At 29.3% G+C, this 14751-nt stretch overlaps 2 protein-coding genes across 2 annotated transcripts; both read left to right on the top strand.

Annotated features, from left to right (window-relative positions):
- Positions 1–1141: 1141 nt before the first annotated feature.
- LOC145326961 (uncharacterized) lies at positions 1142–9740 on the top strand. Its single transcript, XM_080170417.1, has 28 exons — positions 1142–1244; positions 2162–2192; positions 2728–2783; positions 3206–3267; positions 3692–3816; positions 4125–4195; positions 4399–4465; positions 4548–4575; positions 5064–5750; positions 5857–5964; positions 6070–6156; positions 6230–6273; positions 6340–6369; positions 6451–6502; positions 6619–6707; positions 6937–7050; positions 7150–7254; positions 7317–7385; positions 7457–7515; positions 7589–7662; positions 7949–8037; positions 8127–8158; positions 8334–8411; positions 8486–8529; positions 9006–9097; positions 9177–9266; positions 9357–9426; positions 9611–9740. Exons 1-28 carry the CDS (start codon positions 1156–1158, stop codon positions 9673–9675), a joined length of 2607 nt encoding a protein of 868 aa, XP_080026543.1. The 5' UTR covers positions 1142–1155; the 3' UTR covers positions 9676–9740.
- A 72-nt stretch (positions 9741–9812) lies between these two features.
- LOC145326962 (thrombospondin-3b-like) lies at positions 9813–12069 on the top strand. The gene is made up of 6 exons (XM_080170418.1): positions 9813–9930; positions 10002–10074; positions 10485–10536; positions 11022–11090; positions 11692–11754; positions 11913–12069. Coding segments are annotated over exons 1-6 (357 nt in total). The 5' UTR covers positions 9813–9929; the 3' UTR covers positions 12012–12069.
- Positions 12070–14751: the final 2682 nt, after the last annotated feature.

Below are 14751 nucleotides of genomic sequence, written 5' to 3'. Positions count from 1 at the left end.
GGAAACGTAAGAAAATATTATTCCAGGCCTATTTTCCAACTAGGCCTAAAAAACTAGTTTCGGGATGACGCAGTAGTTAGATTTGAAAACTATGAACAATGATGAAATAGATATTATATGAATGCAAAGAAAAAAAGTATAGAATAGAATTCAGGTAGTTGATTTCACCTATCATAAAATATAATAAAAACTTTTCAAAGAACCAATATGTTAGTGGCTTTAAGTAGAATCCCGTTATTACTTCGCCAACCCCCCCCCCCCCATTTAAAAAAAAGTTTTTTTTGAGATGGTTAAATCTGATTTATTTTCAAACATTTTAAGGGGGGATCTACTTCACCCCAAAATTTGTATATAGAAATAAACACCGCTTTAGCTCCCCAGCTTTAATAAATAAATTAAGTAGAATTGAATAAGTACATGGGTAACATTCTATCAACTAATTGTTCCATAGCAAACATATAAATTAAGAATTTAAAAAAAAAATTTATTTTACGTTAAATATTAACAGAAAAGTTCAATTAAGTGTGCAATAATTTTTACCAAAATTAATGAAATTTTTTTTTTAACAAAACACAGTACACTTTTATTTACATATTGAACTAGTTTTGTATTTGTGATCATTTAGATGGGTTATCAATTCCACATGAAATGTAACTTTTAAATTGTCTAAAGACATGAGTTTTTCACATTGTTCTAAAGTATAAAATGTTGAATCCTACTCAGTCTTCAAAAAACGATCTCTCAATTTATGTTTTGCTATATGGACATTTTTTAATGTGTAAATTTAATAATAAGTTGATGTGATTGAACGTCATATATATTGTTGTCATTCTAATAGCAGAAAGTTTCCATTGTTGTCTTTCTAATAGCAGAAATTTATGTTTGCTTGAATTAATTTAGCCAATAATGAACTGGGGGACGCGTTTGTTATTAATTAATTGGTTAATGCTAAAAGCAAGTTTCAGGCTATTGGATATTGGCCTACAGCCAATGAGGAACTGGGGGAAATGAGTTGATTTTATAGGCAAAAAAGAAAAGTTGCCCCATCACTTTTAAAAGGAGGCTGAGACCTAATTTTCGGTCAGGTTTCCCATCCCTTATCCCTGCGCTTGTTACGTTGAAATGAAATATTTTTAAAATCAGTTTTAGATAATAATGTTAAAATGCTCAAATGTTGTCTTGGTATTTATTTTATTTGAATGTTGTGTAAGCCATGATACCCCAGAATATGGTAATCATAGAAGGTAAAAATATGGTATATTTTTTTCCGACAAACCCCAAACTGTCCAGTTTTGAGCAAGACGATTCATGTGACGTCATATAAAAAGGGAAGGGGGGAATAAAATCTCTTTTCTCCCATCTCTTTTGAAGAGATTTTCTTCCCCCCTTCCTCTTTCTTTCCCGAAACGTATATGACGTAACTGAAATCGTCTTGATCAAAACTGGACAGTTTGGGGTTTGTCATTTTTTCCAATATGGCTTTGAAACCGATAAATATCCGCTAGATTACAACCGATTCTAATCCATACTAAAAATAATGTTTTGTATCGTACTATATCCAGTTTTCTACGAATATAAAAATGCACAATCATAATACAAAAACGAGTTAGGCCATGCCAACGGCATCTCGGGGTTAACAAAACTAGTTTTAATCTTATAATTGTACATTTTTATATTTACGGAAAGCTGTTTATAATACGATGCGATACTTTTATACTTTTATTTGTATTGCAGCATATAATACTTTATTTTCTTCTTCAAAATTAAATATTGTTTATGTTTTATTATTGGAAACAATCGTCCTTATGAAGATATTTAATGCTAAATAAATTCAAAATTCAGCAATCTAACTTAAAACAAATTTTCTTTGTGAAATTTAATGTCTTAAAGCGCATTACAAACCAACAAACGGACAAATTGGATTACAGAATAAATGTTCATTAGTAAGTAAAATCTTCACAAAAATGCAGCACATATTATCTGTTATCAGTGAGAAAACAAAACAATTTCCCTGCAGAATTTCAATGTCTTCTAGAGCACAATTAAAAAGAACAATTGTCTGATAGATAGCCTGACCAACTAACGGGTGGACATACAATATCAGTTATAAAGTAGCTTAGCTACCAATAACAAAAAAATAAATGAAAAGTTTTTTTTCCAGTGCTTGTGATGTAAGAAATCTGCCAAAACTGGTATTAAATTTAAAAAAAAATATTTTTATATAAAACAAGGATGACAACATCCATAAAAGCTAAGCTCTGAAACGGCATGACAGACGAACATTAACTCTAGTAGAGTGTCAGAACTGAATATACAAAATATAAATTTATAAGTTTTGACAAAATTGTACGTAAATTTGTTGGAATATTGTACCTTATTGTAATATGAATCAGTACTCCAAAAAATAGATCAATCGGATGATTATATAATATAAAAAATTGTTATTAAAAAACTTAAAAAGCAACTTGTTTAAAATGAACGTACGGACATTTTGGCAACGATTATAGAGTTGCTACGCTTTCTAAATTGTACCTAACTGCTACAGGAATCATCATACAAAGTTTGAAATTGATAGGACAATTCTAACATGCCTAAATTAATGAAAAAAGCTATCCATTACGGACCTAATTATAGACTGACCCTAATTATAGAAAAATTTTAAAAATTAAGTAAAAGTATATTACTTAAAGTGTAGCTATGCTTCTGATAAAATAGAATATTGATTAGACAGATAAATTAAAGTGGCACTGTCTTACTGGACATGATGTAGGGGAATCTTGCAGGTACAGATAGATAGATTAATAGATATATAGAAATAACTTATATAGTCAGATTGACAGAAATACAGACAGATAAGTAGAAAGATACTGAAATATCACAAGTCAAAAGTCAAAATAAAATTGTGTTTGTTATTGTTAATATTGTAAAACCTATTATTAATCAAACACAATTTTAATTGGGCTTTGCTATTTGTTTCTGTGTACATTTGGACAAAGTTTAGTTAAAAATCATATAGGTTATATCAACGCCATTCAGTTAGAAATCTTTCTCAACCCAATTTAAAAGGAAAAAGTCTACTTTTTTATTCCAAAAAAAACATACTCATTATTAATTGCATCTGGAAAACAAAAACAAAATAAGTATATAATAAAACTAAAACACTTAAACTCAACTTAGAGAACAAAGCTATTTTTTTCTATTATAGGTTGACGTGTATAGATTCTGGGATAGCTAGTGAACGTATTTTCACTACATGCACTCATCAGGGTAAGGAAGGAAAATTGATAGTCAAGTGAAAAAAAAAACAAAGTTTCAAAATTTTTGGGATAGTATGTTTAATTTTAATTGCAGTAAAATCTAAAATATCTGATTTTGAAACAAAAAAAAAATTTTCATATAATTTAAAGAATTTTTGTGCTTTTCCACAAAGTGCTATAGAGATCTGATAACCTCCCCTTCCCCCTTATCTTTAAAATAAATAAAAAATTAAGGGGTTGGGAAACTGTGCCTCTGTGCCTACTCCTGCAGTGCTACTCAGTACCTAATAAAACCTAACCTGGCCTTGAGTAATAAACGAATAATACCCCCCCCCCATATTTTCAATTTGTTTCAAAATAAGGGGGGGGGGGGTCAGTGTTCAAAATGCTACAATGTGCGAAAGCGTTTGAGTTTTTATACTCTTTTATACAAGGATGGATACCAAACAAAGTTGAAAAGCTGGCGGAGATTAGATGTCTGTCTCCAATTTGTCCCAGACCTGGCCAGGTTTTCAAGGTTCCAGGTGGACAATGGAAATGCCATCATCCTTCAGAAAATGTAATGTTGACAATTCACTGTGGGGCAAAGGGGAAATAGGTTTTTTTAAGTCTAAATAACTCATTTTTCAACTTTGAAGCCAATCTAAAAAGTAATGAACCCCACGGTGGTATTGGCTGGTTGGCAAACAAACCAGAAATGGGAAGGAATTTACATCTGTAATCAACCAAAAACAAGTTCCTAGCCGTTGGAGACCCGCTAATTTAAGTTATAATCCTATTTTTGCCACACTGTGTAATGCTTACTAATAACTTATTTTGAATACCACATACTCAAACAAAAACTGTTTTCTACCATTGATTTTTTAGATTTGTACCAAAAATCTAGAAGACTCAATTGGAGAAATATGTGCTTTACATTGTTTTACTGGCAGTAAAAGGTAAAACAAGAATTAATTGATACAATATTTATACTGATAATGTTAATTATCAGTTTGAATTTGAAAATGATTTTACGAATAAATTCATCTTGAAGTTTTATTAACAGGAATTTTAGATATAACGAAGCTGCTTCAAATGAGTTCTAATTATGTATTTGTTATAATTAATTATTAAAAAACTAATATTTTTATCCTCCAATTAGACATGAAAGTATTTGTACAACAGAAGGATGGGTTCCTCCATTAGAACAAATAAATTGTTATGAAAAGGTACCATTGTCCATTTAAATTATATTTTAGAGTATTTAATATATTTATCATAGCTTTAAACAATATTGATTTAATATTTTAGGCACCTGACTCTAAGCCAACAAATCTAGGTAATAAACAATAAATTCAATAAGATAAGTTTTTTTTTCTTTTTAAGATAAGTTTATTTGTTACCCGCGACCGTGGCTCAACACATAGCGCATCCGCTCGTCGTCGGGAAGGTGATAGGTTCGAATCTCGGGCCGACACCGCGTCATAACTAAAGACGTTAAAAATGGTTCCTACTGCTGCTATGTCAGATGCGCGACATAAATAGTTAGAGTAGGGGGAATGCCTTGGCCCAAAACAGGCGCAACTCGTTACCATGCAAAGTTGGGACTTCTCAGACAAAGGTCGTGCATCACAGAGAGTTGGTTGTCTGATGGATGTTACTTAGCCTAATATCCTTGGGTGTTTGGACAGAGAAGGGTGCGTTACAGTCATCCTTAGTTCTCCTGGATTGCTGGACCAGGACCTGGACAGTACATCAAGTCGATAAGGTCCTGGACTGCAATCCCGCCCGTACGAAGTAATCAAGTAATCAAGTTTATTTGTTTAGTTATTCAAGAACCTTGGCACCAAGACAAAAATATGATTATTCCACCAGGAAACAAATACAATCATAATTCAAACAACATTACACCAGCTTCTATACCCAATCCTTACAACCCTCAAGGCTTTTTTGATTTTGAAAATGAAGAAGTAAAGCAGGGTGTTAAAAAGAATCTGTTAAATATTGATGGTAAATCTCCTGATATTATGAACAGAAATAAAAATGGTAATAACAAGAATAAAAATGTTTCCAGTGGAAATGAGAATAATCTTTACAATCCAAACATAACACCTGGAATAAGACATGACAATATGAATGCTAAGAAAAGAATTTTAGATTCAAAAACAAATGTTCCAAACAAATATATAAATAACACTAAAATTCCTCCAATAATGCCAAAAATTGAAACTAACAAAGCTTTTGGGGATGATAAAACCACTAATTCCATCAAAAAAGTTGCTGATGATAATCATATTAAGGAATTTACAAAACAGATTCCTTTTGCAAACAAGAATTTTACAAATACTATTGATAGAAATCCATACCTATTACCCAATTCTAATACGTTTGGATGGAACCTTAGAAATACAAATCCATTTATACCCAACACAAATTCAGCAAGTAAAGCATGGCTGAAAAGTACAGAAAATGTAAATACAAAAAAATTATTAGGTGGCTCAAATAAATATCAAGGTAAATTTTCTTTGAATTTGAAACACAATTTGAAGTATTATGCAAATCTTTAACTTATTAAAGATCAACCTATTAGAATTTTCTTCTTACCTTTGATACACTATAGTGAATGGAACTAATTGTGGACCCTATAGCACTCTTGTAAACAATGTTTGTCAATGTAAACCTGGAATGGCTGGAGATGGAACTGTCTGTGGACAGGATTCTGATCTTGGTAGATTTTTTTGTATGCGAATGTAAAAGCAAAAGTTTTTTTTATAATATCTTAAAAATAATCAATTAAGTGGTACTTCACATTATCAAGTCTATCTTGAATTAGATGGACACCCAGATATGGAATTAGAATGTGACTCACCTTTGTGTAGAAAAGATAATTGTATAAATACAGCAAATCCAAAGCAAGAAGGTATCTCATTGTTAGTTTTAGAATAAATAATATATTTTCTTACAAAAAATATTTGTTTATGTTTTAAATTTAGACTTAGATAAAGATGGCATTGGAGATGTATGTGATAATGATCAAGTAATTTCTTTTATATTTATACATTTAAAGAAAAGAATTTTGTATGTAATGAATGTTTTATAATAGGATAATGATGGATTAACAGATATGGAATTGGTAGATTTTAGTTTTTTTATAATACACATATTTTCTTTTTTATTATAGATTTTTAATTTCTAGATTTTGTTAAAATTTTAGGAGAAGAAAAATTGTCCTCAGAAAGAAATAGAAAATCTGAACGCCAAACTAGGAATTTTGAATTATACATTTAAAAAAATTGAAATTTTCCTTTAAAATTATAACTGAAACTTTTATTCAGTAATTTTCACTCATTACAAAATAGCTGTAATTTCCTAAATACTAAAGATGAGTGCAAGCAGAGCAGAAAATGTTACACAAACCAAAAATACCTGACAAGTCTTTTGTTGAAAGTTCAGAAATGTATGTTTGGACAGGTAAATTAAAGATAAGCATTGAAAAATTTTTAGGTTGAGAAAAAGCCTACAATTATTTGCAACTTTATCAGTTTTTTGTCTATAACTTAAAGTTTCAGTAACTTTAGAAGCTACTAATAAATCCAGGGGTGGATTTAGGCTTTTCTATATATAGATTTGAGTTTTCAGATGGTTTTCCAAACTTAAATATTTAATAAATTAAGATGAAAAATTCTCATACTTTTTATAGGTCATTCCTGACAACTGTCCTAGCATAGCAAACCCAGGCCAAGAAGACCAGGATGGAGATTTAGTTGGGGATGCTTGTGATAATTGTATCCATATATTTAATCCTTTTCAATTTGTAAGTACAGTTTTTAAAAACATACTAACAAATTAATGTTCCTTTTTTTCAAATGTGAAGATCTACTTTAAAAAGATTTAATTTATTGATGATTAATAGGATTTAGACAATGATGGTCAGGGTGATGATTGTGTAAAAGATAAAGATGGAGATGGCATAATGGATGACAAGGATAATTGTCCAGAGGTTGCAAATCCAAACCAGGTTGGTGATTTTGCTTGTTTCCTTGAAATGCAATATGTATGAATATAGAAACATATTTCCAGGAAGATCGCGATGGAGATAACATTGGTGATGCATGTGACAATTGTGTTGATAAACCAAATCCTAAACAGGTACATTAAATTTAGTTATTGTTACTGTTATCTATATTCTAGAATTTTTACATCATGTATCAATTTTTAAGACTGATTTTGACCAAAGTGGTGTTGGTGATGCATGTGAAGTTGGACAAGATCTTGATGGGTAATAAAGTTATTTTTCTGAAAAATCTAAAATATTTCAAATAGGTAACTAATTTTGATATTCGATATGTTAGTGATGGTCATGTCCAGCAAATTGATAACTGTCCTTTTGTTTCCAACCCAACTCAAATAGACACAGATGGTGATGGTAAGAGAGTATTTAGATATTATTTTTAAATCTCATAAATACATAATAACTTAACTTTATTGGTTCTGTCTCATTTTTCTTCAAATATTTTCATATACATATCCTAAACTAAGCAAAATTAAAAATGTACAGTACAACTTTTCATGTTTTAAAAGATTCATCAAACTACTCCAATTTAATTAAAACTATTTATTTCTTGATGCAATCATTTGAGAAGATCAATAGTATGTTTAAAATTTACACAAATAAAAACTAAGTAATATTCAAAGATTTTATAATCATTTAGGCATTGGTGACCATTGTGATGATGATATAGATGGAGATGGCATACCTAATGTTGGAGACAGTTGTTATCTTGTAGCCAATAATCAACAAGTAAAATTTTACAGAATTTTTTTTTCTTACAAATTTAAGTTTTCTTTATTCAAGTTGAAAAAAGGATCATTAATTTTTAATTAAATTAGGCAAAATATAATGAAAATTGCGCCCATGATAGGTATGTATGTACTTTTTATAAATTAAAAAAATTAAACTTATTGTTGTAATATGATATGTTTATGTTTTGTTAAAAATAATTTTAAGATCAATAAAAACAGAATATTCTTTTAATTTTGTTTAGAATAATTTCATGATCAACTTTATGACCTGTAAAACTGATTAACTATGTTAAGTGATGGGGATGGTACTCCTGATAAAGATGATGTTTGTCCATTCAATAAACTCATTGATCAATCATTATTTTATTCCTCGTAAGAACAAATTTAATTCTTTTTCATTATATATTCTCAATAATGTTTTTCTAAATCATTTTTTCTCTATTTAGTATGATGATTAAAACTGATATGTGTTCTGTTCAAAATTACCTAAGTAAGCAATAATCAATTTTACACGGAGCACTAGAAAGATTAACATTAACATCATTGTATTTTTTTATTAGAGGACAGGAATTTTTCACCCTTGTAGTTAACATTATCAATATTTGTTGTCATTAGTGGAATTTTTACTGATCTAAGTACAATTGCTAAGTATTATGAAGCTAGAGATAGGAAAAAACCAGTCAAACATGGAAACGTTTAGTCTAAAATCATCCAAAAAACAAAATGTAAATACATGTTATTGTACTGTTATTGTACCTTGCGATGGTTCAGTGAAAAAGCAGGCACTGTCAGATGTATAGACTGGCAACCTTTATAGAATAGCTACGCTTTTTGAAGAAAAAAAAACAAGTTTCAATTTGTATACAATTGTCCTTTAAATCTGTTTAATTATTATTCGAGAGAGCAAAGCTTCTCTACAACCATGTATCCACACTACATTATAATCTTAATGATTTTAATATTCAGGTAAAGCTTTAAAGAAACAATGCAGAAAACAAAGTGCTATATGGGAGGATAGAAAAAATGGAACAGAATTATATCAATCAATTAACTGTAGGGTAATAAGAGATTTTGAAACTCTTATTTTTAAACATTTTCTATTTATAACAGAAAAGTACATAACTAATTAAATTTCAGCCATCAATTGCTATCAACAATAACTTTACATTTGATGATGTAGAATATAATGGAACTCTCTATATTTCTGATGAAACTGACAATGATTGGGTGAACTTTATTCTTAAATATTAATATTTTGAAATGTCAGCTTCCAAAAGATTATAATTAAATTAAATGATTCTGATTATCTAATTTCAGGTTGGGTTTGTTTTTGGATATCAGAATATGTTCACCTATTACATTGTTATAGCTAACAAGCATGGAATTGGTAAAAATTGTTTATACTTTTTGAATTTATAATAGGGGAATCTCTTTACTGGGTTTTTATTATGTGTATAACAAGCCAATACAAATTTTCGAATATATTTATTTCATTTATCCACAACAATTGTTGCTAAAAATGTTGTGTGCTTCTTTAAAGCCAAATCAATCCATATTATTTTTTATTTTAGAAAACATTCCTGGCCACATGGGACAAATGCACTTGAAAATAAATCCTTATAATAAAGTAACATGATGTTTGTCTGTGTGTACCAAAGGATCTCACTAACTGCTGAACTGACATGGTTCTCCTTTACAGGGTAGCTTCCCAAAGGTTCTGCAAAGGTATATAACTATTTTGGGTAAGGGTAACACCGCCCTCCCAAGAAAATTTGCCCTACGAAAAAATTTACCCCCCTTAGTACTTTAAATGTATCACAATTTTTTCTTTTTATAAATTAGATATTTACATTTCCAAGTGCATTACATATATACTCATAGAGCTCTGCAAGTAAGTAAGTTTTTACCAACTTTTATTAATTAAACTAGAAAATATGATAATTTTTTATATATTTTTTTTAGTGTGGTGGCATTTAAAGAAAGTAAAGGTTGACAAAGCATCTCAAAACCCTTCAACATACAATGTAATTCTCAGGCATGTTTTAATTTTAACTATTTTAAAAGGTGGCTACTACACCATCTAGAAATATTATGTCTATTCCTAATCTGTTTGTTGGTGACCTTAATGTTAATGTCGTATGGGTGAGTTGCACCTGGACTGAACAGTCAACTTGTCAACTCAAGGTCAGACTCTTGGTCCTTCACCTCATACCCGTGGTACAGTACATTACAGACAACCATGTTGGTGACCTTAAAATAACATACAATTTTAATTTAAATAGATGTTGCCCTACTAAAGTTTTCTAAGATAAAAATTTACATTGTTTCTAAGTGAATTACATGAAAGATAAAGATTAATGGTTTTGAGATCTTACCAAACAAAATGACACCTACTGATTTCTATCTTCTATAGTATGTAAAATTCTAAATGTTATTTCTTCCTAGGAATTTGGTTTTTATGGAGTCTAAACCAGGTTTTACCCAAATATTATGGAAGGTATCATTTATATTTTAACATAATTTGCACTGATTAAAAAATATTCTATAAGGCTATTCTTGAAAACGCAGATATATTACCCTATTAATCTTATTAATTATTGTGAATTAATGCAAAAAATCAGACTTATTGTTTTTCTTTTACCATTTGTAATTACTTTTAAAGCTTGAAGTTTGTTGAAATACATGTAGTTTTACCAATAATCAATGTTGTTAAAGTTTTTCGATAAGTAAAATAAAGAAACTACGTAAATGCCTGTGGTCTATTCAAATTTTGCTTTGAAACTTTAAATAATTCACCAAAAAGTAACAATAAAGTAAATTAAATAGTTATTCCAATATTGGATTTTTTTTATAATTATATACCAGGCATAACATTATATTTGATATAAATAATATGAAAAATAAAAATTTAACAATAGTTTATGATCGCGTAAGAAATGTTTTCATTGAAAACTGTTTTTTATAGTCTTAAATCTTCTTAAGGATCCTAGGCGTCAACAATGGAAAAGGAAAACCCCTATTAAATGGAATGTTGTACATATGGGATCTAAGGTTACTTATTAGCAGTGTTGCGGATCCGGATCTGAATCCGGATCCTATAGGATCCACATTTTTTGAGTCCAAGGATCCGGATCCGCAAAAAAATGCTGATTCCGGATCCTGGGTTATAAATTTATGGAAAAATCTACCTAAATTTTTATAAAATAGTCACTTACAAATTTTACAAAGGAGGACATCATCTCAGACATTCTCGTGATGAGAGCCAATCTTTAAGGTTTAGGTTCAGACTTGAAAATTAAAAGTATTTTTGACTTCGAGATTAAAGAATAAATATTTTTTGAAAAATTTGGCGATTTTTTTTTATTGTCAAGAATCCAGATCCACACTGACCAAATTTGGAGGATCCGGATCCGCATACAATCAATGCGGATCCGCAACACTGCTTATTAGATACAGTTCTGGAATATGTTTTCTAAATTAGAAAAAAGAGAATAATGGCTTGATTCAAATCTAAACTTGATAAGAGATCAATTTTGTTTACTTATCGTAGAAATTCTTCATTTATGCTACACCTAACACTTAACACATTATATTAATATGACTTTATAATGGTATCAATCAAAAAAATAAAGACTTGATAATTCTTTTGTAGGGGCTAATCCATCTGAGAATGTTTTATGATGACCATGAAATATTGAACTCTGGAATCATAAAGGTATATTGAAACTATTCTTTTTTTGTGCATATTATGAATAACTTAAGATAATATTTTTATCTTATTGTAAAAAGAATATTATTTTTGTTCATTAAAGATATAATTTATTCTTATTATCTTTAAAAATTTTTATATCAGGAATGCAATTTATTTTCCAGGATCCAGACCCAATAAGAGGAGGAAAATTAGGGCTTTATGTAAGAAGCCAACAAGATGTTTTATTCTCACAATTATCTTTTAGATGTCTCCATCTCTAGTAATTTATAATTTGTTATATTATTGATATCTTCAAAAATAAAAATATATAAAATTGTGATTTGAATTGATTTTTTTTGTATAATTATTCTATATTTTAACTAAGATTTTTAAATACTTTCTGTATCTTTACTATATATTAATGATTAAGATATGATTAGGAAAATCTATTTATTTAATATCTAAGAAGAAAAAAGTGTCAAATATACATCATGTGTTGTTGATAAGGAGAAATAAGAACTGTTTCAAAAGTAAAACAACTGAAAGATGTTAGTTTACTTAGTTGCTGAATTTAGCTTCCAGAAGAATTTTCTAGATTGGATATATTCCAATATTAGAATCCAGAGATCATACAGGCCCAAAACAGATAATCCCAACCACAATCCAACAGAGCTTCCTACATCAATGATGAACTGAAATGGGCTGTAGTTGAAAACTGTTTCAGTAACTTTGACTTGGTCGTTAAAGGTAATTTGAATTTCTTGTTGGCCTTGTTCTGGTTCAAATTTCTCGCCTTCTTGCACAGTTACAGTGGTTGATGAACAATATTTTCTACATTTCTTTTCAATTTCAGTTTTCTTCAGTCCATAAATTACTTCAATGTATTCATATTCAAAGTCAGGGATTTTCTTCTCAACAAAGTCGTAAGGGTAAGATCCATTGCATTGGTTGTTAGGTGACATCCAAGGAGGAATACATCCCAGTGGCTTGCCAATCTTTTCCTGAACCTCCTCATCAACACATTCTTCAAAATCATCTTTAGAAACTACTTCTGTTTCTACAGGGCATGTTGAACCAACATCAATTTTTACCTCAAATCTTTGACTGACACCTTTACTGACAATGATTGGACTTCCTTGATGTGATGCATAGTCAAGAGAAAAGTAGCTTTTAAAGTTTCTATCTGTTACAAATACTCTTATATCCTGTTTTATGCCAGATATAATCCCTACCTCAAACTTTGTGCTGTAGTTTGATACTTGGTAACAGAATCCATATTTTGGGAAAAATATGATATCTTTTTTAAGAAAGTGATAATAATCATCATCAGAGAGAACCAATGCAAATAGTCTATCTATATCAAAGATTTGATTGATAAGCAGATAAGTGTGATAGTTAACCTCAGAAAAGTGTATTATTGAATCAAGTTCAGCATCATCTATGTACCAAATCTTAAGGATCTTAAGGACATCTCTAAATGTTAGATTTTGTTTGTCACCCCATGATGTTATTTGCTCATCCGTTTTCCATCCTGCCAAGACAAATTTTTGATAGAAATATCCTGACTCTTCTAGAGCTGTTATGTTTGTCTGGTTAGTTTGGCATACAGTGATCAGAGGCAAGTCAATGTTTTCAAGTTCAGTGGTGTAAGTAGAATCCACAGTTGGAGGATTAGTAAGATTTTTGACGGCAGTTTCAAATTGGATGCAAAACATTATGATAGCAAGCAAGATGACTAGAATTCTTACCTTTGTCTTGCTTAACCCCAACATGGTTGTGTTGCCCAGTTTACTGAATGGTTTTCCCAAGCACATTCAATTACTTTAATTAAACATTAAAAGGTATACTCGTTGATTAAATAAATTTTCTTAATATTTTTTTGTCTTACCCAATAATATTTATTTAAAGGCATTAGCAATATTCTATACTGTTGCTTAATTTCTTTCTTTTTGTATAAGAATTCCTTATATTCATAATATCTTAGCACTAAAATTTTCTTGACCTATATCATTATGGAGAGACTGATGGATTAAGGGCATTTTAGATTAGGTACATATTTGATAGGATCATTAAAAAATCATCTATAAAAACTTGACTAAAACTCAGTTGTTTATCTCAAACAAATTTAGATATACCTGAAACTGTCTCTAAGTGGTCATAAATTCTTCTAAAAATTGTATTTCTAAGTTTCCAAGTTTCCATTTATTTATTTAGGTGGAAAATTGTGACAATATGATTTTATTTAAAACATTGGGCACATTTCCACTTAAGTATAATCTGCCTAAGGCTAATTTTGAAATATTAGGGAGATAAAGTCAAGTTTTTAAATAATCTATTATTACAAATAAGACAATATATATTGATTTCTTTTCATAAAATACGATGCCCAAACTTACTACTTATGTTTTTCTTTTTAAAATAATTCATATTCTTCATGTATATGCCTTTGAAGAAACATTATAATTCAAATAAAAGAAAATTTATCTTAATTTTCTTTTAAATTATTATCAAAACCAATTTCTATGTTCAAAAAGCTGATTTGTACGTTAAACCTTATTTTAAACAACCAACTTTGTGCCAAAAGTATACCCCTTTAAAAAAGCATTGACTTAGCTTTTTGTATATGTTGATGAATTGTTTACATTGTGTATAGTTAACAATGGGAGTGTTGTTTACTCATATTTAGGGATTAATATAATTTGTAGGTTTTTGAATTTTACTTAAAAATTTTATGAAATTCTATACATTTTAATGGTGTCTACTTCGGTGAATCAAAAGTTCTTTAAAAATGTTTCCTCCCGTAAATTCAATAAAAAAATTAACAAAGAAAATCAATAAAATTAATTTTGTCAACAGTTTTTATGTAAAACTAAGATAACAACATCCATAAAAAGTGAAGCTCTTGAACATAAAAGCAAGAAGAATAGCCAAAAAGGTGAAGGATAAATCTATCAAATTTATACTTCTAAATATTACATAACAACTGACCATATTTCATGTACTAGATATCAATCTTGACCA

This window comes from Acartia tonsa, chromosome 8, assembly GCF_053477335.1.
Source record: "Acartia tonsa isolate MP-2025a chromosome 8, ASM5347733v1, whole genome shotgun sequence".
In the NCBI taxonomy this organism is placed as follows: domain Eukaryota; kingdom Metazoa; phylum Arthropoda; class Copepoda; order Calanoida; family Acartiidae; genus Acartia; species Acartia tonsa.
Note: the sequence above shows the minus strand (reverse complement) of the source record. Positions and strands in the feature narration are given on the sequence as shown.

Bases quoted from the DNA above. Each gene is read 5' to 3' on its own strand.
- LOC145326962 (XM_080170418.1), top strand. The intron at 10,075-10,484 runs GCATGTTTTAAT...ATTTCTTCCTAG, and splicing joins ACATACAATGTAATTCTCAG to GAATTTGGTTTTTATGGAGT. The intron at 11,755-11,912 runs GTATATTGAAAC...TTTATTTTCCAG, and splicing joins TGAACTCTGGAATCATAAAG to GATCCAGACCCAATAAGAGG.
- LOC145326961 (XM_080170417.1), top strand. From the start codon at position 1,156: ATGTTAAAATGCTCAAATGTTGTCTTGGTATTTATTTTATTTGAATGT. The intron at 4,466-4,547 runs GTACCATTGTCC...TTAATATTTTAG, and splicing joins AAATAAATTGTTATGAAAAG to GCACCTGACTCTAAGCCAAC. The intron at 8,038-8,126 runs GTAAAATTTTAC...TAATTAAATTAG, and splicing joins TTGTAGCCAATAATCAACAA to GCAAAATATAATGAAAATTG.